The sequence below is a fragment of the Pelobates fuscus genome, chromosome 9, assembly GCF_036172605.1.
Source record: "Pelobates fuscus isolate aPelFus1 chromosome 9, aPelFus1.pri, whole genome shotgun sequence".
NCBI lineage: Eukaryota > Metazoa > Chordata > Amphibia > Anura > Pelobatidae > Pelobates > Pelobates fuscus.
Genome location: NC_086325.1, coordinates 142,529,896 through 142,555,649, shown reverse-complemented (window position 1 = coordinate 142,555,649; position 25,754 = coordinate 142,529,896). Strand labels below are relative to the sequence as shown.

Here is a 25,754-nt window from a genome sequence, read left to right as displayed (position 1 = left end):
GGGTGTCCCTGTATTCACACTTTTTTAATGTTGAGTTTCATTTAATAAACAGGGTAAATTTGGGGGGAATTTAGAACTTAATCCTTATCTCCTGTAATCCAATAGCTCTTTTTCAGTAGAGGTCAATAGGGGAATTGACTCTTAAAGAAGATAGAAAGAATGATTCAAACATCAATGGAAGAAATCTAACTGCAAACAATAACTGTCTCAGCACATGTTTAGAACCAAACCTGTGTGAAAACATAAGCAACAAATGAAAATGGTGAATTCACAAGAAAACGAGACTAAGAACCTCTCTGCCCTACCCTTCCAGCTTATCTTTTATTTCCAGAGGGAGGGCATTGAATAATTCCTCCTCCACCAATAGCCCACTGCGTTTGAGAAGAGGACACATTCCCAGCTCCACTGGAAGGCGCTCTAGCTGATTATCACGGAGCTCCAACTGAGTTAATTTGGTGAGCTCTCCGACTCTTGATGGCAGAGAATCCAACTGATTGCTCCCAAGGTTGAGGGTCTGTAGGTTGATACACTGGAATAGTTCAGGCGGCAGCGTCTCAATCTTCAACAGAAAAACAAAGAAAAGGTCAGGTCTTTAGATAGATTAGTCAATCAGTGAAGGAGTCTTTGTGACATTTAAATGGTCACTCTGACACCATAACCATTACATGTCAATGGCTTAATAAACCCTGCGTGTGTCAGTGAGAGACACATACATGCATATTCACACACCCAAATGCACAATCATACACTCACACACATTCATATGCACACACATATTGTGGTTAATATCGTTTTTATTGAGAAACATCTGCAAGACAATAATGCAAGGAACAGTCAGATAATTCAGTAGCATCAAGTATCAATTGTATAGTGCTTGAATCTTGTCTGTAATTGAATTGAAAATAACTGTCAAACAAGCAGCACTTTATGACTAGAGTACATCACTTGGCAGCCTTCAAACAATGTTCTTTGTACTCCTGAGTACCTTCAGGGGCATCCCAAAAGGAAGCTTACACCACCGCCTATTCCACACCCCCTAAGTGTCTCCAATTACCATGTTCCCCTCTCCTATTGCTACTCTGTTTGAGTTTGCTGGAACCCAGGGTAACAAAATGAAAAAAAGAACTAGGAACCATAGTGTATGCTTCAAATACACTTAGCATCTGTAAAGATCCAATATTAGCTTTACACCAAGCATGTCAAACTCAAAGTCTAGCACGGGCCAAATAAACAAGGTTTAGGTTTATGTGGGCCGCAAAAAAAATTAAAAAACTTACATTTTCATAGAAACGTAGGTTGATTTAAAAAGGTACAGTATAAAAAAAAAAAACAGCACCCCCCATATACTAAATCCCAGTCCCCCCCTCTACTAAATCCCAGCAGGAAGCACCTCCAGTGGCCTTCTGTATCTTCTATGAAAAGGCAGTGTTTACATGAAAATGCCTGAAGGGAGCTATTATACTCACCCGAACAACTACATTAAGCTGTATTTGCCCTGGTGGCTATAGTGTCCCTTTAATATTGAGTGGTATCAATAATGCAACGATAGTGGTGACAATTTAATAGTATGTATCTATACTCAATCTCAGCAATAAATTAGAGTAGAATGCAAAAGTACTATGAGCTAAACCTCTCCAATATAAAGTATGATACAACGTTGCAGTAATTGTTGCACACAGTATGGTAAAATAGATGCAACGTTCTATGATTGGTCTTTCTGCTGCATGGAAATGGAGTGACAGGATGTTTATAGTATAACAGCTAACAATTAATAAAAATGGTGGCAGTGGGGGAGTACACATATACAGGAAGAGGGGAAAAACTACCTCGCCCTATTGTGCCTTCGAGGTCACAGGGGTTACAAACACGAGCGAATGCTGCTTATGCTACGTCCGCGCGCTACTTTCTCTGGTGTTTACAACTCCTGTGCGCTGCACGTTTGACGGTCAGATAAGTAGTTTTTATATATATCTGGCAGCTCACTAATCTGGGTTTCTTATTGTGGGACAATCAATGTCTTGTCCTCTCCTGCTAGCCTGAAGCCGGACTAAAACCAAAAAAAAATTAACAACCTGCCGGGGGTGTAATTTATGGCACATTTGGCCCATTGTCGGCCGAAATGGGATAGGCCCATTTTCGGCCGAAATTTCGGTGCGTCCCTTGTGTGTCTGTATGTGTGTATGTATCTGTCTGTATGTGTGTATGTGTGTGTGTGTCTCTATATATGTGCGTGTGTGTGTCTGTCAGGGAGAGGGAGTGGAGGGGGGGGCACGGATCAGTTTTGCACTGGGGTCCCATGGATTGTCTGTACGCCACTGATCACCGAGCACCCTAACTATAAAACACAAGTAATGTGCATTTTATATACCAGAGCTCCACTGTAATACAGCTCACTATAATATGATATAATGTTTGTGTTGTCTGTGTATGTGATAGGCACGGGCGTAGGAACCGGGGGGGATGGGGGGGACGCATCCCCCCCAGGAAATCATCTGGGAGGGACAGATAATGGAGAAATCCCCCCCAGGTCCGCCGGCCAAAGGGGAGCGCAAAAATCACTTGTCAGACTGACAAGTGATGTTTGCCGTCCCCCTGACAGGCTGCGTGCGGCTCCATAATGGAACCGCACAGAGTGTACGCTGGGAGGGGGAGCACCTCCCCCTCCCGCTCTGCATAGGAGTGCCGGGTGTCACGTGACTACCCGGCGCTCAGTCTGACACCGTGCGCCGCTTGAAGAGGTCCCCCTCCCCTGCTCTGTGCGGTAAAACGGCAGGGAGGGGGACAACAGTGTGCAAGGAGGAGAGTGGAGCCGGCGTCATTATAAGCTCAGACGCCGGCTCTGAAAAAAAAAAGCAGCTGCCTGCCCGCCCTGCCACTGCCAGGTATTTAGTATGGAAGGGTTAGAGAGGGGAGATATAATTTGGGGAGGGGGAGGGGGAAGAGGTGGGTAGAAAAATGAATGGAAGGGGTTAGAGGCTACTAATAGGAATGGAGGGGGGGGGGTGGAAGGGTACTAATAGGGATAGAAGGGGATCCTAATATGAATGGAGGGGGTGGGGGTACTAATATGAATGGAGGGGGGTAGGAGGGGGTATTAATATTAATGGAGGGGAGTACTAATATGAATGAAGGGGGTAAGGGGGCTAATAATATGACTAGAGGGGGTGGTGCTGTGGGGGGGTAGTAATATGAATAGGAGGGGGTAGTTATATGAACGGAACAGGTATGTGGGGGTAGTAATATGAACGGAAGGGGTATGGGGGGTAGTAATATGAACGGTAGGGGTATGGGGGGTAGTAATATGAAAGGTAGGGGTATGCGGGGGGTAGTAATATGAACGGTAGGGGTATGCGGGGGGTAGTAATATGAACAGAAGGGGTATGGGGGGGTAGTAATATGGCCGGAAGGGGTATGGGGGGGTAGTAATATGGCCGGAAGGGGTATGGGGGGGTAGTAATATGGCCGGTAGGGGTATGGGGGGTAGTAATATGGCCGGAAGGGGTATGGGGGTAGTAATATGAACGGAAGGGGTATGGGGGGTAGTAATATGAACGGAAGGGGTATGGGGGGGTAGTAATATGAACGGAAGGGATAGGGTAGTAATATGAATGGAAGGGGTAGAGGAGGTAGTAAGTGTCCCTAAATGGCAGTTAGGAAATGTGGTCACCCTAAGTCAGGGCATCCATTAACACGGGGCAAAAAGGGCAGCTGCCGGGCCCAGTTGCTCCTGGGGGGCCCAAGGCAGCTGCCTCTTGAGCCCCGCTGCCCACAATAATATGCTAAAAATGTTCCCTCTCAAATCCTGATCTGATTCAATCCTCCACTATTCGGCATCGCCACATATTAAAGGACTTTGTTTGCTCCTCCCGACCTCCCTTGCCCTCTGCGTACGCGCGTTCCATGATGTCACGACAACGCTAGGGTGAGCTCCGGTCTCCTACAACTGCAGAGCAGCGCCTCACGCTTTCAGCCCTGAACCCAGATCACTGCTGGTGTCTTCAGTACTGTAAGTACAAGAAGATATATTACTTGTTTTATGGGGGTTAGGAGGCTAGGTGGTTGGAGGGGAGACAATTAGGGACGGGTGGATAAAGGGGTTAACCAGGGATATCATACTGATTACATGGAATACTCCCATCCAGCCAGGGATATCATTAGTACAGTACTATCTGCACATTGTTTCCCAAAAAAAATGATAGACATTTTTATTTCATACATTTGTGATGATTCTTTTTTTCCCTCTATATTCAAGTGACACTATAGTCACCAGAACCACAACGGCTAAACGTAGTAGTTTTGGTGTTTATAGCATGTCTCTGCAGGCTTTTTAAAGGACCACTCGAGGCACCCAGACCACTTCAGCTTAATGAATTGGTTTGGGTGCCAGGTCCAGCTAGGTTTAACCCTTTTTTATATGAACATAGCAGTTTCAGAGAAACTGCTATGTTTATATAAGGGTTAAGCCAGCTTCTAAATCCTCTAGTGGCTGTCTCACTGACAGCCGCTAGAGGCGCTTGCGTGATTCTCACTGTGAAAATCACAGTGAGAGCACGCAAGCGTTCATAGGAAAGCATTGTAAATGCTTTCCTATGCGACCGGCTGAATGTGCGCGCAGCTCTTGCCGTGCATTCAGCCGAAAGGGAGGATCGGAGGCGGAGAGGAGGAGGAGAGCTCCCCGCCCGGCGCTGGAATAAAGGTAAGTTTTAACCCTTTCCTCTGCCCAGAGCCGGGCGGGAGGGGGTCCCTGAGGGTGGGGGCACAGGTATGTTTTCCTGGCACTATAGTGGTCCTTTAATGTAAGCGCACTGCCTTTTCAGAAAAAGGCAGTATTTACATTACTGCCGAGGAATACCTTATCAGGCGGCCACTAGAGGTGCTTCCTAGTCCAGTGTTGCACAACGTGCAGCACTAGCATTCACGCTGAACACTCCTCATAGAAATGCATTGATTCAACGCATCTCTGTGAGGAGATGCTGATTGGTGCTGTGATGTAATTCCAGTAAAATACAAGTTTAGCAGGCTAAGATTGCCACAAGGCATATGTATGTATATGTGTTTGTAGTATCAGTTAGTTAATAACACGTAGCTAAGATACTGTTATCACTGTACTGACCAGGTGCAGGAATGTAAGAACTGGAATTACGCGTCCCTCTCCTTTGTATCAGATGAGCCACGTGGTTAGACCGGATGGATGAGTTTAGACTCTATTTATTAAATAGGTTAAGGGTATGTGTGGGTGTAGTTAATTGTGGGAGGAGCTACAGTGCTATATAAGGAATGTACTCTATGTATTCAGTACTCAGACTTTGCTGTATTTTGGTGACGCTAGTCCCTCTGAGTCCCGATCGGTGATCCAATAAAGAATCTCTTCCTTCCTGAAGAAACCTGTGTCCATCTCTCTGTGCTTGGCTTCCGTCAGTTTCTCCGGTATCATTTGGTGCATTGGCCGGGAAGCTCATCGTTCAACGGTAGCTGAGAGGCAGAGGCGTGAGACGGTCTATCTTTGCCCACGTTCTCTACGGCTGCACCCCTGAACTTCTGCGTGGACCTCCCTTCGTCTCGGCGCCACTGGTCTGTTGTCCAGGAGATCATCGGCCTCTACGTGAGAAGTGCTGGGGTGTCCCCGTCGATGAGTGTGAACTCAGGTTCAGGAACGAGGAGGTAAGATAACTGCTGTTTTAGACGGCAGGACCCGCTAGGGGTATACCGATTGTGCGGTAGGCCCAAAGGGGTTTTTGAATCTGTATCTGCCCCCTCTGTCGGAGGGAAGGAGCGAAGGCGCACCGCTCGATCGAACGCTCTTTAGTCAGACCGTTTGATTTGGTTAGTCAGGCGGGGTCCAGGTGTAAGATAGCCCTAGCCGGACACCGGTGTCTTGTCTAGACTAGCGTTCTAGGGTGTATATTACGTTCGCTAGGTCGGAGGGACCGGGAGACTAAGCGGCGCCTGTGTAAATTCGGTTCGCTAGTTCTCATCCTATCTGGGCTAAGTGGGAAGGCGTGTAAATTTGGAACCCACTAGACTTTTGATAGTACGACTAAGAGGCGCCTGTGTAAATTCGGATCTCTAGCTCGTTGTATAGTGCGACTAAGAGGCGCCTGTGTAAATTCGGTTCTCTAGCTCGCTATATATGTGGTGATTGGGCAGTGTGGCTAACCAAAACGGGTGTATATAGTTTTAGGTAGTCCATTCAAGGTACTGGCCAATAGTTTAGTTGGGAATTGTAAATGTGTTAACGATTGTTTAGTAAAGTGTATATCTTGTTAGATAGCGCGAGCTCAGCCGTCTAGCGAGAGTGTTAATAGTGTGTTGCTGTATTATAGTGCACGGTACCATAACCCTGTATATTTACTGACATTATATAATAAGTACTAATCATTGTCGTCCATTGCATGTTTAACACCATAACCACTAATAATTGTATTGTGACCTTAACTTGTGCTTTGACCTATGCTAACCGTACTGTAACCGCTATTTGTAAAAGACGATGTTACTGGGGTGTGTTATAGACGGGTAATTCGTATATAGAGAATTATAGCGTGGGTGACTGTGTAGTTACGCCAAAGGGCATAATATTGATTATATAGTGACTGGTGTAGCAGCTGTGTGTGTACGGGAATTCCCTGAGTGTTTATTGTTATTGTGTACGTTTCACTTGGTAACCGTACCACGTGGTGCTGTTGCCAGAGGAAACGGGTGTGACTGTTGAATAGTACGCGTGTATAGTATTCGTTGTCGACGACGTTCCATTGTTAAGTATGGGTGCGTCGCAGTCAACGATTCCGGATCCCTTAGGATGTATGGTTAAGAATTTTAAAAAGGGATTCAAAGTTTGTGATTTTGGGGTAAAGATGTCTCCTGTACGTTTGGTCACTTTGTGTACTAGGGAGTGGCCTACTTTGGTTGCGGCATGGCCGCCACGTGGCAGTTTGGATCCAACTCTGGTACAGCGCTTACACGTGGCTGTATCGGGTAGGCCTGAACTTTACGGCCAGTTTCCTTATATTGACTGTTGGAGACAGGCCGTAAATGACTCGCCAAAATGGCTCCAGACATGCCACGAGGAGCAGTGTCGCCTCATGGTAGCTAGGACTTGCTCGTCCACTAGGACTGGTGTTAGGCCCATTTTGGACACGCCCCCTGAGTCCGAGATCCCTTTGCCGCCCCCTTACTTTCCGGTAAGAGGAAGTGACGCAAATACAGGAAGTCCTGTAACCCTTCCCTCATTACCCTCATCCACTTCCGCTTCCTCCTCCAGTGCAGGATCCACCCCCCCTCGTACTAAATCCCCCCTTCCGGAACCAGATAGACCAACCTCCATTAGAAACGAATATCCTGATTTGGCGCCACTTCAGACTTCCGGTCAAGCTTCATCTAGCTCGGCTCGAAGTGTTTTATTTACGACCTTTTCCCAAAACCGACCTCCCACATCCCCATACCCTATCTCTCCCCGACCGGAACCCATGACTGACGCCTCTCTACGTAGCCCCATCCAAACCCGACAGTTGACTGGTGCCCAACAATTAAAGCACTATCAGATGCCTCTTCGTCTGAATCCCGGGTCAGCTTATATCGATGCCGCAGGTCAAATGGCACACGCTGATCCAGTCTTCGTATATGTCCCATTTACCACAACCGATCTTTTAAACTGGAAGACCCATAATTCCTCGTATACTGAGAAACCACAAGCTATGACTGATCTGTTCACCTCAATAGTACAGACGCATAATCCGACATGGGCTGATTGCCAGCAGTTATTAATGACTTTATTTAACAATGAGGAAAGGACAAGAATAAATCAAGCAGCCATTAAAGCATTAGAGGATAGAGCCCGTGCTTTGAACCAAGCCAATCCAGCAGCATGGGCCGCGACACACTATCCCAACACCGATCCCGATTGGAACGTAAATGGTGCTGATATGGTTCAACTCAGAGCCTATAGAGACGCTATAATTGCTGGCATGAAAGCCGGAGGAAAGAAAGCCATTAACATGTCGAAGACAGTTGAGGTGATCCAGAAAAGCGATGAAGCGCCCAGTGTCTTTTATGACCGATTATTGGAGGCGTACCGCTTGTACACCCCCTTTAATCCGGAAGACGCAGACAATTCCCGAATGGTTAACTCCGCCTTTGTCAGCCAAGCATACGGAGATATTAAGCGCAAGCTACAAAAGTTAGAAGGGTTTGCAGGTATGTCAATCTCCCAACTAATGGAGGTAGCTAATAAGGTCTATATGAATAGGGAAACAGAAAGCAAGAAAGAGGAGGAGCGCAAGATGCGTAAAAAGGCTGATATGCTAGCGGTAGCGATCGCAGGCGTAGATAAACGGGGCCCAGATAGAGGCAATAATAGATGGAGTAGGGAGCCTTTGAGTAGGGATCAGTGTGCGTATTGCAAGGAAGAAGGGCATTGGAGGAACGAATGTCCGCAAAGAGAGCAGTACGAGAGAGACCAACCCAGGGCAGGCTACGGAAACTTTAGAGGCAGAGCGAGAGGTAGAGGAGGCCCCGGAGGGAGTAATGGTTATAGAGGGAGTAATGGGAACAGAGGAAGTGTTAGGGAAGACAGGTATATTCCAGCAGCGCAAAGGTCCCGCGATAGAGAAGGTAGGGACTTCGTAGGATTGGCTGACACGGTCATGGAGGACTATTGATACCGACCGGGCTCCATCCCCCTTGGTCGAGCGGAGCCTATGGTCGATGTATCAATAGGGGGAAAAGGAGTGCGTTCATGATCGACACTGGTGCTGAACATTCAGTGGTGACTAATCTAGTTGCTCCTCCATCTGGAAGGACTATTACTGTGATAGGAGCAACTGGAAGAAGTGCTGAAAAACCGGTTCTTAAAAGTCGACTCTGTACATTGGGAGGCCACGTAGTAAAACACCAATTCCTTTATATGCCTGAATGTCCAGTCCAATTGCTGGGACGTGATATGCTATCAAAATTACAAGCGCAGATTACGTTCCTACCAAATGGAACAACATCCTTAAAGTTTAATGGACCTTCAGGTATTATGACTTTATCCGTACCAAAGGAAGAAGAGTGGCGACTTTATACAGTGTTGACTAGCCAAAACCCTAGGAGTGATGAGACATTGTTTAACATACCAGGAGTTTGGGCAGAGAACAACCCACCAGGACTGGCCCGCAATATTCCACCAATAAAAATTGAACTGAAACATGGGGTTTATCCAGTGAGCCTAAGACAATATCACATTCCGCAGAAGGCTAAGAAGAACATCCAATCCTATCTGGATAAGTTCATACGGTATGGTATCCTAAAATTCTGTACTTCCCCCTGGAACACCCCATTGCTGCCTGTTCAAAAGCCCGGTACAGATGAGTATCGACCTGTACAGGACTTAAGAGCAGTCAATGATGCGGTTGTTGGCATACATCCAGTTGTACCCAATCCATATAACCTGCTTGCTTTAATTCCGGGCGGGGCTACTTACTTCACAGTCTTAGATCTCAAAGATGCCTTCTTTTGCCTCCGAATTGCCGCAGAAAGCCAATGTATTTTCGCTTTCCAGTGGGAGAACGCTGTAACGGGCTCAAAACGCCAAATGACTTGGACAAGACTGCCCCAAGGGTTTAAAAATTCACCTACCCTATTTGGTTCAGCTCTAAGTCAAGATCTACTGGATTTCGAGTCTATCCCAGGAGAATGTGTATTGTTACAATATGTAGATGACTTGTTGATAGCAGCAGTTACAAAAGAAATCTGTCAGCAAGCAACGCACGATCTACTACACATTCTCTGGAAGGCAGGATACAAGGTGTCTAGAAAGAAGGCTCAGTTGTGTTTGCCAACTGTCAAGTATCTGGGATTCCATATCTCTGAAGGTCAAAGGATTATGGGGCCAGAGAGAAAAGAAGCTGTCTGCCAAATACCAATACCCAAGAATAGAAGACAAGTGCGAGAATTCTTGGGGGCAGCAGGCTTCTGTAGGATATGGATTCCCAGCTATGCGATACTAGCAAAACCTCTGTACGCAGCTATCAAAGGTACAGAGCACGACCCCTTCTTATGGACCCAAGAACAGCAAACGGCATTTGAAGATGTGAAGAAGGCTTTGATGAGTGCCCCAGCATTAGGTCTACCTGATCACACACGACCATTCTACTTATATGTACACGAGCAAAGAAGAATGGCTGTGGGAGTATTGACACAGTACTTGGGATCATGGCAAAGACCTGTTGCCTACATGTCTAAGCAACTGGATGCAGTGGCCAGCGGACTTCCACCTTGTCTAAGAGCCGTAGCTGCAGCCGCCCTGCTAGTAGCTGAAGCCGATAAACTCACTCTGGGTCAAGAACTTTATGTACGAGTCCCACATGCAGTACAGACGTTGTTGGATTACAAAGGAAATCATTGGTTTAGTAACAGCCGTATGACCAAGTATCAAGCAATGTTGTGTGAAAACCCAAGAGTGCATTTAGAGACTGTAAACACCTTAAATCCAGCTACCCTTTTGCCACAACCTACTGAAAGTCAACATGATTGTTTGGAAGTAATGGATGAAGTATTTTCAAGTAGACCAGATCTTCGTGATTTTCCCATCCAGAACCCCGATGTTCAATATTACACCGACGGCAGTAGTTATGTGAAAGAAGGGATCCGCTATGCAGGATATGCAGTGACAACAATAGACAAGGTGATAGAAGCTCGGCCACTGGCGAAAGGAACATCAGCACAAAAGGCAGAATTAATAGCACTAACACGAGCGTTACAATTGGCTGAAGGTTTAAGAGTAAATATCTATACGGACTCTAAGTATGCGTTTTTAACCACTCATGCCCACGGAGCTTTGTATAAAGAAAGAGGACTACTGAATTCAGAAGGCAAAGAAATCAAGTACGCAGCCGAAATCCTACAACTATTGGAAGCAGTGTGGGAGCCGAAAGAAGTCGGTATCATACATTGTCGAGCGCATCTGAGAGGAGATGGTGATGTAACCAAGGGAAATCGGATGGCAGATAGTGCAGCTAAGCGTGCTGCTGAATCAGGAAGACAGGAGTATGTGGGGCATATAGCTGCTCTTATACCAACTCCACTGTCCCAATGGACTCCAGTTTATACAGCTCAAGAAGAGGAGTGGTTAAAGACTGAACCGGGAAAGTATTTGGAGAACAAGTGGTATCAGCTAGAAGATGGAAGAATAGTCATACCAGCATCACTAGCGGTAGAAATTGTCCAAAATTATCACAACGGGACACATTCTGGGAGAGACAGTACTGAAGAATCTCTCAGGAAACATTTCTACATACCAAGATTGTCCAACTTGACTCAGGCCATTGTACGCAGATGTGTAACGTGTGCTAAGAATAATGCAAGACAAGGACCAGTAAAGCCACCAGGAGTCCAGTTTATGGGGGGACTCCCCATGTCCGATCTACAAATAGACTTTACAGTAATGCCTAAATCGGGTGGACATCGTTACCTGTTGGTAATTGTGTGCACCTATTCAGGCTGGGTAGAAGCATGTCCTACTCGTACAGAGAAAGCAGGAGAAGTTGTAAGATTCCTGCTACGAGAAATAATACCCCGATATGGACTACCCTGTTCTATAGGATCGGACAATGGTCCAGCTTTTGTTCATCAGTGCCTACAACAACTGACTCATATGCTTGGTATAAAGTGGAGGCTTCATACTGCATATAGACCCCAGAGTTCTGGTAAGGTAGAGAGAATGAATAGAACTATAAAGAACCAGTTGGCTAAAATGTGTCAGGAAACCCAACTTAAGTGGAACGTTCTCTTACCCATAGCTTTATTGCGAATCCGCAGTACCCCTACCAGAAGGATGGGCCTCTCTCCTTTTGAAATCATGTATGGGCGACCACCTCCCGTACTTGGTAACTTAAGGGGGGACTTGAGTCAGTTGGGAGAAGGAATTACCCGGCAGCAGGTTGTAGAGTTGGGTAAGACTATGGAGGAGGTACAGAAATGGGTACAAGATAGATTACCTGTGAATATTTATCCCCCTGTTCATAGTTATCATCCAGGAGATCAAGTGTGGATTAAAGAGTGGAATAATGTACCGTTAGGGCCCAAGTGGAGAGGTCCTTATGTTGTTCTTTTGTCTACCCCTACAGCGATAAAAGTAGCCGAAGTGACTCCGTGGATACATCACTCCAGGGTTAAACCAGCAGCAGTCGATTCTTGGCAAGTTACAGCAGATCCAGAGAATCCCTGCAAGATCCGGTTAAAACGCACTACTCAGTCGGAGTAACGAGGAATTATTGTGGATTACAAATTTTATTGTTACAGGTGTGAGTGAGAAGGCCATAATAAAGCCTGTCCGCTTACCATCACATAGTGTATAAGCCAGGAAAGTCTCGAAGGGACACCTGTGAAGATGAGCAGAACTCCATTCCCTGCAGCCCTCACATCCTGGAAGCTGAGGTTCCATCGCACGGACGAAGACTGAGGATGACGGCGAAAGATGTGCTTTTGATTGTGTTTATTTATATGTGTTTTTATATTCAGGAAGGTAGAGGTACCGACACTCCTAGCTGTGAGGTATGCATTAAGACTACGAGAACAGGTAACCATATTTCCCAAACCCTAATTTGGCATTCACAATACGAATGTAAAGGAGAGGTATCAAGATGTAGATACCTAAATATAGACTATAGTGTGTGCCATTTAGGAGTAGGAGAACCTAAGTGCTTCAGTCCAGAGTATCAACCTCGTACAATTTGGTTGACTCTCAGGAATGGAGATCCTCAGGGGACCCTAATTAATAAGACGGTGTTAGAATCCGTACATTCTTCGGGTGTTCTGCTATTTGATGCATGTAAGGCGATATCAAGTGGTAGAAAACCGTGGAATGTATGTGGGGATCTTAGATGGGAGAGGACGTATGGGTCTAATGATAAATATATTTGTCCCAGTAGTAAAAATAAATATGTGAGTCCTAGATGCCCAAATAAAGACTATAACTTTTGTCCATATTGGTCTTGTGTGGGGTGGGCGACTTGGGGACAGACAGTAGATAAAGACATGATAGTGACTAAGTTGCCGACTAGCCCTTATTGTAAGTCTATGGAATGCAACCCAGTCCATATACTTATTAATAACCCCGACAAGTTCCTAGATAAGTATGGAAATTTATTTGGGTTTCAGATATACGGGACGGGTTTAGATCCTGGGACATTATTGTTTATAGGAATAGAGACTGATACGGTATCCTCCCAGACTCATCAAGTATACCATTCCTTTTATGAAGAGATGAGTATAGATAATAAGATCCCCCATAACGCTAAAAACCTGTTCATTGACCTAGCTGAAAGTATTGCCGGTAGTCTTAATGTTACCAACTGCTATGTGTGTGGAGGTACTAACATGGGAGACCAATGGCCTTGGGAAGCAAAGGAGGTAATGTCCGGTTCTGAGGCAGTTGACCAACTAATATCTACACAAGCCGATTATCATTTGAGTGTTAGAGGTAAATCTGAGTGGAGATTAAAGACCTCCATCATAGGTTATGTTTGCATAGCAAGGAAAGGAATAATGTATAATACTTCTGTAGGAGAATTAACTTGTCTAGGGCAAAAAGCTTATGATGATGATACTAAAAATACAACTTGGTGGTCGGCTTCAAATGTCTCAGAACCATCTAACCCGTTTGCTAGATATGCCAATTTAAAGGATGTGTGGTTTGATCTATCCATCACATCTACCTGGAGAGCCCCAGCAAATTTGTACTGGATCTGTGGTAAGAAAGCCTATTCGGAGTTGCCACAGGACTGGGAAGGGGCATGTGTGTTGGGTATGCTCAAACCATCCTTCTTCTTGTTACCGATTGAAACAGGTGAGACTTTAGGTGTTAAAGTGTATGATGTGAATCATAGGAAGAAAAGGGGACCCTTAGAGATAGGCACCTGGGAAGATAATGAATGGCCTCCCCAGCGTATCATAGATTATTATGGGCCAGCCACGTGGGCAGAAGATGGTACCTTTGGTTATAGAACCCCAATTTATATGCTCAACCGTATTATAAGATTACAGGCGGTGGTTGAGATTATTACTAATGAGACCTCACAAGCGCTCAATCTTCTAGCGAAGCATAATACCAGGATGAGGACAGCAGTGTACCAAAATAGATTAGCCTTGGATTACCTTTTGGCAGTAGAGGGAGGTGTATGTGGGAAGTTTAACCTGAGCAATTGCTGTCTTCAAATAGATGACGAAGGGCAAGCAATAGCTGAGCTTACTAGCCATATGGTTAAACTAGCGCATGTGCCTACTCAGGTATGGAAAGGGTACAATCCAAGTAGTTGGTTTGGTAGCTGGTATGAGTGGTTTGGAGGGCTTAAGGCAGTGGTAGGTGGAGTCCTACTGATTTTACTGTTGTGTCTACTCCTACCGTGTCTTATACCCTTAGTAGTTAGGTCTGTGCAAAGCCTGATAGGAAGTATAGCAGAGAGGAAGGCTGCTGCACAGATAATGGCGATATATAAGTATAAGGCTCTAGATCAAGGAGAACCAATGCAGGAAGATGAGTGTTAAAAGATTCACATCATAAGATAAGTCTGGTCTGGTTCATGGTAACCTGAGGTATATGCAAACCAAGGTTAAGTGATGCCTCAAGTAATTGTGAAATATCAGAGGCATCAAAGGGGGGAATGTGATGTAATTCCAGTAAAATACAAGTTTAGCAGGCTAAGATTGCCACAAGGCATATGTATGTATATGTGTTTGTAGTATCAGTTAGTTAATAACACGTAGCTAAGATACTGTTATCACTGTACTGACCAGGTGCAGGAATGTAAGAACTGGAATTACGCGTCCCTCTCCTTTGTATCAGATGAGCCACGTGGTTAGACCGGATGGATGAGTTTAGACTCTATTTATTAAATAGGTTAAGGGTATGTGTGGGTGTAGTTAATTGTGGGAGGAGCTACAGTGCTATATAAGGAATGTACTCTATGTATTCAGTACTCAGACTTTGCTGTATTTTGGTGACGCTAGTCCCTCTGAGTCCCGATCGGTGATCCAATAAAGAATCTCTTCCTTCCTGAAGAAACCTGTGTCCATCTCTCTGTGCTTGGCTTCCGTCAGTTTCTCCGGTATCAGTGCAGCGCAGTGTTTTGCCACGCATTGGGTTGGCTGATATATATTCAAACACTGTATATTCCTGTGCATTGTATTGATGAGGTGATCTGTAATACGCTCACAAACTGCACGTTCCTGTGAGTTATTTTGCTGTAGAGCTTGTGATACACTCTCACACTGCACTTTCCCATGCATTTTATTGCTGAGGTGTTCTGTGATGTACTTGCACCTCACACATTACTGTCAGTTGTATTGCTTTGGAGCTATGCGATACACTGATATGCTTCACATTATATTATTTCACACACACACACACACACACACACACTTAAAATTTAACATTATTATTATTATTTTATTATTTACATAGCGCCATCAAATTCCGTAGCGCTGTACAATGGGATAAACAACTCCCAGTTTACTGAATAAGAATATACCCGGCGAGTAAGAATGCTATCCCCCCCAGATTTGTGGGGGTTCCTACGCCCATGGTGATAGGTGTGATGACTGTGTGTGATATGTATGCTATGTGTTGGCTATGTGTGATATTTGTAATGTGTGGATTAACTGTGTGTGATATGCATGGATTGGTTGTATGTGATATTTGTGCTGGGTTTATTGGCTGTGTGTGATGGGTATTTAATTGAGCTAAAAATACGCATTTAGGCCTATGTGTAAATGCAGGTGTATATTTTTGCAGAGTCACATGCACACAGTCCTACAGTTATACATATATATGACAAAAGCAACTTCGCCACTGGTTTTTGGAGGGGCCTGTTTGCCGGTCTCCTACCCTGTTTCTGCCACTTGGACTTTTAACTAGAACTGATTCAAACATGTGGCGGCGGCCATCTTCAATTGTCCAGCAGTGTTTTGTCATCGAGTGTATGGAACTGTTTTGGGCATGGGACCATGTGCACGGTGAGGCAAAAATAAGACTTCCAGGAAATTCCTGAACCCCTGACCCGATCTGGGTGATTTCTGGATATGTTATTCACCCAGAGCAGGGCAATCAGGGTAAGTGACTTTTGTGGGGATATGTTGTATTTTGGGGTACTTTGGGGGGTTTGTAAATATGTATGTTTTTTTTCTGCTTAGAGTTAATTGAGTTAGTCCATTGTCTTCGTTAATTATATCACAGGCAGAGGGGAGGGATTGTGTACACTGTATGGGAGTGAAAATTGGCCCACCTGGGTGGTAAACATGTGGGGAAAACTGTATAAAAGACCAAGCTGTTCAATAAACCCTCAGATCTGCTGTTCCTGTTTGACCCTCAACACGTAGTCTTGTCTCGTGATTGGAGGGGAACTGCTATAATCACACTGGGGATTGCTATACTTTGTATACTCCCCTGGGTTTAAATCACTTAGATCTTCTAAGATCTTTTCCTGTTACGCTCTCCTGGAGGAGAAGTCTCATCCACACGGTCCTGGATGTCAGAGGTTGATCCAGGGTGGAAGGAAGACGGCGAGATTCCAGTTAAGTAAGCTATGGCGGTTGTGGAGTCTACGGTGGCTGTGGTGTCCGGTGCGGTCTTATAGTCCTCGGCGTCAGCTAGGAAGCATCCGTTAATGGAGGTGACCAGTCGGGGTGCCAGGTGATCCGTTACAATGTACACTGTCAAATACAGCCACACACAGTTGCAGGCAGATAGTCACATACACAGGATCAGGCAGAAACACACAGGTACAGGCAGTCACACACATACACAGTTACAGGCAGACAGTCACGTACATACAGCCACACATACATTCTTACACACACACACACACACACATATATGCAGACATCCACACACAGGCAGACAGCCACACACACAGACAGCCACACACAGGCAGACAGCCACACACACACACACACAGCCGCACGCACACAGAGGAAGACAGCCACACACAGGCAGACATCCACACACACACAGAGGCAGACAGCCACACACAGACAGCAACACACACAGGCAGACAGCCACACAGACAGACAGCCACACACACACACACACACAGCCAGCCACACACATAGGCAAACAGCCACACAGGCAGACAGCCACACACACACAGCCACACGCACACAGAGGAAGACAGCCACACACAGGCAGACATCCACACACACACAGAGGCAGACAGCCACACACACAGACAGCCACACACACACACAGGCAGACAGCCACACAGACAGACAGCCACACACACACACACACATAGGCAGACAGCCACACAGTGATGGGCCCATGGGCATACCTAGAGCATTTTGCAACCATTGCGGATCCTATATTTGGTACCCCTCAACTTTAAAATGTAAAACACCCGCAAATTTTTTATATGTTTTTAATGTATTTAGCACTGAGCAGGGTTTCTATATTTTTTTATGTTTTTACCACTGAGCAGTGTTAGTGTGTTTGAACGTAAGCATGTTTTTGTATGGAGTATGAGTGAGTGAATGTAGGGGTGTATGTGTTTGTATGTAGTGTTGGCATTTGAATTCAGGCGAGTATTTGTGTATAGTGTGGTTTTTGAATGCAGTGGTGTATTTATATGTAATGGTGGTGTTTTAATACAGAGGTGTGTTTGTATGTAGTGTTGACCTTTGAATGCAGGGGTGTGTTTGTATGTAGTGTTGACGTTTGAATGCAGGGGTGTGTTTGTATGTAATGTTGACATTATAATCCAGGGGTGTATATGTGTGTAGTGTTGAAGAGATGCTGAGATGTATGCACATATACACAAACACACAGATACATACACAGACACACATGCAGCTTCATAGACACAAACAAACAGATACATACACAGACACACATGCAGCTTCATAGACACAAACACACAGATACATACACAGACACACACAGATACAGACACACATGCAGCTACATACACACAAACACTCAAACATACAGACACATATACATACATACAAACACTGATACACATACAGATAAAAACACAGACACAAACAGATACAGACACACATGCAGCTACATGGACTTACATAGACACAAACACTCACACACATACACAGACATATATACACACACACAAATCACATGCATCTACATAGACACAAACAGATACACATAAATACTCTATTACAGAGCCCCTCCCCCTCCAAAACCCCTTCCAGCCTCTTAATAAAAAAGCAATAAGAAGAAGGAAATGCTACCTACATTAAGGAGAGTGATGTGGCCCAAATCCGATTGATTGTGGAGCGAGCAGAAAGATCCTTCTGTGCCGCGCACTGTTTGAAGCACCGTGAGGGCGGCGCATGCCAACGTCAGTACGTGGGGAAGCGCAGCTCCCAGGAAAGCAGCGATGGGCCCCCTCTCGGGTAAGCAGCGATGGGCCCGAGGACTGTGCACAGAATAGTTGGTCGGCGGTCCCCCTTCCTCGGACGGGCCCTCGGACCATGTCCGAAGTGCCCGACCGCTCAGTCAGCCCCTACACACACACAGTCAGACAGTCACACACACAAACACACACATACACAGACAGCCACACACACAGGCAGGCAATCACACACACAGGCAGGCAATCACACACACAGGCAGATAATCACACATAGTTACCTCTGTTCTTTATGGAGGAGGGGTGGAAGTGCAGCTCCTGGAGACATCTTAATGACAGCTTCCTGACCTGCTTCTTACCTCCACATCCCTTGAAGCTCCTGGAGACTGTTTTTTGGGGAAGCAGGGACTCCTTCCTGCTTCCCATGCTGCAGTTACCCGGCAAATTTAGCTCCGCCTCCGCCCTGCGGCATTGTACGCTCCACCCCCGCTGCAATGTTGGGTGATTTAAATAAATAAAAAAATTATAAGCCTGGACGACCATGTGTGAGCTGTGTCGGCTGCCTGGCGCCCTGTGCAGTCGCACAGCTCGCAAACCCCTAAGGCCAGCCCTACTGACAACAAACCATGTAATTGACTAACAACAGACATGGTTAAACGCTATAAATGATCTGCCTAATAACAGTTTCCTTTCTGTAATGCTACTTTTTGAATATGAAAACTCAATAAACACAGAATGTCAACAACAAAAAAAAGTGTTTTTTTTCCCCCTGTGTCTTTGCTATTAGGTGATTGTGTCTAGGGCGAGTCTTGTGCTATTTGGGAGCTAGTTTTCTGGGATATTCCTATGCCACTTATCCCGAACGTCTTGAAATTTGTCACCTGCTGTTAAGTGCTTTCTTGCATCCATTCATAATCTACCGTAAATTAGTGGAAATTTGGTTAGCAAACCTTATTTTTGATGTTTCTAAAAGTATTATCAATTGAAAAAAAACGTGTTTCTAGTACTAGAATAGTAATGCTATGTATTCGTTTGTACAGGCCTCTTGAACTCTTGATAGTGACATAGGAATATAGGCATCAAAACAAATTTCGCTTAATGAAGCAGTTTTGGTGTATAGATCACGCTCCTGCAGTCTCACTGCTCAGTTCTCCGCTATTTAGTAATTAAATCAAGTTTGTTTCTGTTTATGCAGTTCTAGCCATACCTCCCCTGGCTGTGACTCACACAGCCTACTTGAAAAAAAAGTGTTAATTTTTAATCAGATGTTAACTTGCTTTAGAAGTTTATATCTCCTGCTCTGTATATTCAGGGCGACCAGATCAACCATGTTTACAGGGACACATATAAGCATCTCATATTTATGAATTCACATGGAAAGGGTTGCCCTGCAGTGTGTATAATGCATATTCTACATTATTGCCTACTGCCAAACTGCTTAATTGCAGGATTCTTCATTGCCTAATTGCTTGATCTAATACACCTTCTTCCGAATTCTACATACTACAGGGCCACCCTTTTCATGTGCTGCCTATCAAATTGTGAATGCAATATGTGTCCCAGAAACATGGTGCATCTGGTCACCCTGTGTATATTGAACTTTAATCACACACGCGACTCCTGCAAGTTCTAGAAAGCTATTAACAGAGCAGGAGATAATACCTTCTAAATTGGACATTTGTTATAAAGGAAGTATACACATTGGATCTCCCTTTACAGGAAGTGTTTAGGAAGAATATGCAAGTCACATGTAGTGAGGTGTGACTAGGGCTGTATAAATAAAGTGATATAACTCCTAATTGACAGAGAATTGAGTAGTGAGACTGCAGGGTCATGATAAATACACCTAAACTGCTTCATTAAGCTAAAGTTGATTTGGTGCCTATTGTGTTCTTTTAGGATTTCTGCAATTTATAGTCTATAGCTATGTCTTTCGTAAATAAATAAACAAATCATTGTAAAGGTATAAAAACTTTGAACTCACCTGATTGGCAGTAACAGCAAAGTACTGAAGGTTCTGCAGTTTCCCTATTTCAGGTGGGATATAACTGAGGTTGTTGTGGCTCAAATCCAAATACCGGAGCCTGCGACAATAGCAGAGCTGAACTGGGATATTGTCTATCTTGTTGTTATTTAAATATAGCCGTTCAATGGTTTCCAGATTTCCTATCTGGACAGGTATGTAATAAATCTGATTAAACCAAAGCTTCAAACTGGTGAGACGGTGGAGGTGCTGTAAACTCATGATCTCCTCGATGGAAGTCAAGTTGTTGTCCTTCAAGTCAATTTCTTGCAAGGTAACAAGACTAAAAATAATATGGGGGATCCTCTCCAGGTTGCACCGTACCAGCTCCAGCTCTTTGAGCTGAACCATCTTCTTCAAGTTGTTGACAATCATCAGTTTAGTGCCTTTATTGTGGATTGACAGCTTTTGCAAAGTAGCACCGACATCAGCCACCCCCTGAGGTATCTTTTTAAGGCTGCTCTTCAGCCTCAACACTTTTAGTCTCTTTAACTCACGAAGAGGATCAATATCATGGTGCTTTTTATTCTCTTCATTTAAAATACTAATCAAGTGCAGCTCTTCAAGTGATTTCAAGTTGTAAATCCATAACGGGATATCTTTGAAATCCATGAATTTGATATGTAAGGTCTTCAGATTGTCTCGAAGGAAGGTCAGGGCTAGCACATCAATACTAACAGCTTTGCAGTCCAACCACAGCTCTTTCAGGTTCTTGAGCTGGGCAATATTCACAGGGATTATGATACTTTCAAACTTATCCAGTTTCAATACTTCCAGCTCAACCAGGTCAAATACATTGTCAGGTATTCCACTAAGCATACAGAGATTAAGCTCTAACTTGTCCTGGGTATTTTTGGTAATGTGTTGACGAAGCTTATCCAATGTCCACTCATAGTTGAGATTGAGCTGATGGAGCTTGTTCTCACTGACCTCTGACAAGAAGACAGCAAAGCGTTTGGAGTACAACGGATCATACTGATCAATGAGATGCAACATGAAAGCCAAGTCATTCTTTACATCTGGAATGTCACTGTATTTGATCTCTTTTCTGATAGAGTCAAAGGAATATTCTTTCAGGGAGCACCACAGCATCCACCACAGCGTGTACAAAGTTACCAGTCCATATAAGCCTACTAAGGTAATGTAGAAGGACGCCAGAATTCTGAAGAGGCGTGCCAATGGATAGATGCAATGGTACAATCGATATCCAGTGAAAGTCTCAGTTTCGACCCTGCATTGCACATCAAATATAATTCTGCGGACATAGTAAATGTGGTAGCAGAGAATTCCTATGAAGAGAATCACCTTAATGATTATCTGACGCATGTAGAGGCTGTATACTATGTCTCCGTCTTCCACGTGTTTCTTGAAATTTTTTACCTTCTCAAATAGTGCCTTTGCCTGCTCTCCTTCTTTTTTGTCAAGGTCACCTATCTTCTGTTTATCCACAATACCCTGATCCACATGGAGTGTGCTTCTTTGAGATTCCTCAAAATTGGCTTCCACGTCTTCTCTGAGTTTAGGATTGGGGGTCTTTTCTTCAACAGCCTGGCAGAGAGCTTGTGTGGTCCAGGGGGAGTCAAAGCACTTTAGAAGTATGGAAAGGAAGTGTTCCAGCTTGGAGCTGGTACTGGGTAATTTAAACCAGAAGTTGCTGCAAACTTGAAAGATTACAGTATGGAGCAACACAAGGTAAGGAAAATATTTGGAGAACCAGTGCATATGGATCTCATAACAGAGAGCATCCACAAGGCCGTATTGTTGTCTGTCCATGTTATAAATAATACCTGTGGGTACAGATGTAGACGTGCTGTTAGAGTTTGAATCTTCGGAATTGATAGTCCAGGTCTCTAATGAAATATAGCAGCTGTTTACAGTCATCGATACGCAAGGAAGGCAAGTCATTTTGTCTTGGGAGATCTGAAGGGTGCCTCCAAACACTGCTACCATAAGCATGACCATGGAGATGTACTCCGAGAAGACATCCCACAATGGCTTCATAATCCGATAGGCTGGTGGGCTTTCCGCTATGCGTTTCACATCAGAGATTGGAATCATGGCTTAACTGAATAAAGCAAATACAACACAAGTCAGCACATGCCCAGGGCCCCAAGTTACATTATGAGAAAGAGAGGCACTTGATAGATAAGTAGAAAGATAGAAACAGAGATTTGGTTTTCAGAGATTGTTGTAATTAATAATGTAGTGGAAACAAAAATAACTATAATAAAAGAGCATATCAAATGTGAAAATAAACCCATAAAGGGTTTATTTTAAAGAAATACTGTCACTTCCTTTTTACATTTTTTTTTTTACAAATCTCTATAGTTAACAAATAAGCATTTTTGACATGTAAAATATAAACCTAAATTTAAAACTATCTGCAGCAGTGGCAGCTTTAGCATTTGTGAGACCTTAGGCTAAACTCAAACATGAGTCCCGTATAGGGCCATATGTTTTTGTGTGGGAGGGTGACAGTGTGGCGGAATGACAGTGTGTGACAGTGTGTTTATGCAGCAATCAATTTCCTGGTGGACCAGTGTTTTTCGTCCCTGTGGTGTCTCTCCCTGGTATTCTGATGGGCCAGATATCTGGTCTGCAGAGTTGTAGACCAGGTGGTAGTTATCTCCCAAGCTCCGGCACTTGATGTGTCAGAGCATTGCCATGGTAACCCATGGCAACACTCTGATTGGCCGGAGCTTGCGAGACAAATTCTTTATAATCTGCTACTTTGAACCCAGTTCATCTGCAGACCAGAGGGTATGCTCGGCTCTCTATCCCTCTCTGAGTGGGGGACTGAGTGGCAGGGTCGCACACCTGGAGACATACACGGTAAGCCGCTAGTGTCGGGCCCTCGCTCACGGACCAAGGGCCCAACATATCAGTCTGCCCTTTGGTGAGTTAGGCAGCAGCAAAGCCCCAGAGAGCACAAAACCTAACTCACCCAATTAAAGAGCTACTTGTGAATTTATTTAATTTTGCAAGAAACAAAAAACAAAAAAAAACTGGGGGGGGTGTCACCCAACCTGTCCCAGTGGAGGCTGGTTTATATTCCTCCTTATTTGCATTGTATGCCCTGGCTTTGCCTTGTCTGAAATGGATTACACGTTATAATCTTTAATATAAATTAAAAAAAAAAAAAAAAAACTGAGCTGTGCTGTAAAAAAAGGTTAACATAACTTATCTGTGATTTTAAATGCTTTGTTCATATTTTTTTTTTGCTTAGTTTGCTTTTATATAACAAGAGGCGCAATGTAAACAGTGATGCAAACTCAGGACCAGACGAACCTTGTCAGTCAGTCTTCAGGAGAAAGTGAATGCTGATGGCTGGCTCCTCCGCTTTTACCACAGTCGGCTCCAGGACACGCCTCTTCTCGGACTTGCTATTGGTCAGGGGATCTGTCGCTTACTGAACTGTGCATTTTCATTGGCTGCTCGTATAGCGCTGGTCCTGGCGCAGCTAATGTTACTTTTCTGCTGCTCTGTGATTGACTGATATTATTTATTTGAAATTCGCCTTCGTTTTTTTTTTTTTTTTAGTTATAGTTATACAAAATAAAGACTATGGGCGGAGCTTGAGCAAAGTTCCATTTCAGTTGCTCAGTTAATTTACCCACAATCCATCAGTCAAAATATTCCCACAAAGGGCAAACTGCAGACTCCGTGGGTAGAGTAGAACAAAATGGAGGCGACCAGACGCCAATATCTGGAGCAAGGAAGAAAAGATTAAAAAAACAATAGGTATTAATAAAGGCAAGCCTTAAAAAGAAGAATATAATCATTAAGATACAAGGGGCATAAAAGGAAAGGAAAACTGAAAGTAAAAAAAAACATAACCTGTTATAACTTTGCTTTATCATGTTAAAGGAACGCCATAGCGTCGGGTATACAAACATGTATCCCTGACACTATAGTGCCGAAGTGGCTGTGTAGGGGACTGGTCCTCTCTCTGTGCAATAAAGAGATGATGTTACTTACTTTTTCTCCCACGCCGCACAAGTTTTGCCACATGGCCCCTGTTCCATGACTGAGATTGTCAATTTTGATGATTTCAGCCAATCCAGTGCTTTCCCAATGGAAAGCATTGGGAGACCATTGCGCATGCACAGCAAAACGCCCCCGTGTACGTCAACCCGCATTTCCTCATAGAGATGCATTGAATAAATGCATCCCTATGGGGAGTTTGGAGACTTGACCCTAGGAAGCACCTCTGGTGGCCATCTGAGAAGCTACCACTAGAGGTATTCCTACCAAACAATGTAAACACAGACTATTCTTTGAAAGGGCAGTGTTTACAGTACTAACATTGCAGGACTCCCATTTGTAATACTTTACATACATATTGCACTAAAGAACTGCTCATAGCCCCATGACCACTGCAGTGATATGAAGTGATAATGGTGCGTGAAATCTGTAAGTGCCGCATTTTGCTATGAAGTTCTGCACATATATGTAGATTAACCAGCGTACAGCATTATTGGGGCATCATTAGACAGCCAGTAACATGAGTTCCAGGCTGGCAAATGTTAATTCTGTGCATATTAACTGATTAACAAAAAAATAATAATTATGTGCATATTTGTAGGCACAGAGTTGCACTCATTGGCTTAGAGCATATGGCTTCTACAATTCTGCACATCACCGGCTACAGAGGAACCTTGGCACCTGGCGGCGACCAAGGTTAGAGGGCAAGCCGTGGCCGAATGATTTTCCCATTACAGGGCAAACAGTGGGCTGTAGAGGATTTGATGCTTAGGGTGACCCTCTAGAAATAAATAAGCAAATAAATGATATTAAAATAATTACTAACAATATACGCACCTTCAATATTCCAGCTGCTGCTGCACAGAGGGAGGCCATCTACAGCTGCAGACAACTTCCTCCCAAACCAGGAAGATGCCCCACCAATCAAAAGCCTCTCTTTTATTCCTATATTTCATGTGCCATGGAGGAAGTTGAATGTCAATAATGGAAATGTTTATTATAAAAAATTCATTTTTCCACCTAAAAAAACGTTAGCTGTTTTCAAATCTGAAATTTTAGTTCTGGGTAATTCACGTCGGCTGAAACAATATTAAACCAAAATTAATGTAAAGTGCAGGAATTTGGCTATTTTCAAACCACTATCATGCTCTCTCTTAACTCACTTTCACAGTCACTCTGCCATCTCCTCTAGAATGTCCAAAGGTGACCTGAAACAGACTCTCTTCATAACTAAACTAACCATCTTCCTTCCCATTACCTCCTGCTAATCCTTACTTTACTCCTGTTAAAGTGGCACTGTCACCGTTTGGGAACTTTGCTGAATTCTCAAAGTCCCCTGACAGTGACATCACTGAGGGGGGTCCGGTGGCCAAAGGGGGCATGTAAAGGTGAGTTTACTTAACAAA

General features: G+C 44.3%; 1 protein-coding gene across 1 annotated transcript; it reads right to left on the bottom strand.

Moving 5' to 3' along the window:
• Nucleotides 1–301: 301 nt before the first annotated feature.
• LOC134573688 (volume-regulated anion channel subunit LRRC8A-like) lies at nucleotides 302–23,694 on the bottom strand. Its single transcript, XM_063433471.1, has 3 exons — nucleotides 23,653–23,694; nucleotides 20,326–22,429; nucleotides 302–559 (listed from the first exon to the last, which is right to left on the bottom strand). The coding sequence occupies exons 2-3, from the start codon at nucleotides 22,420–22,422 to the stop codon at nucleotides 302–304; spliced, it is 2,355 nt and encodes a 784-aa protein (XP_063289541.1). The 5' UTR covers nucleotides 22,423–22,429; nucleotides 23,653–23,694.
• Nucleotides 23,695–25,754: the final 2,060 nt, after the last annotated feature.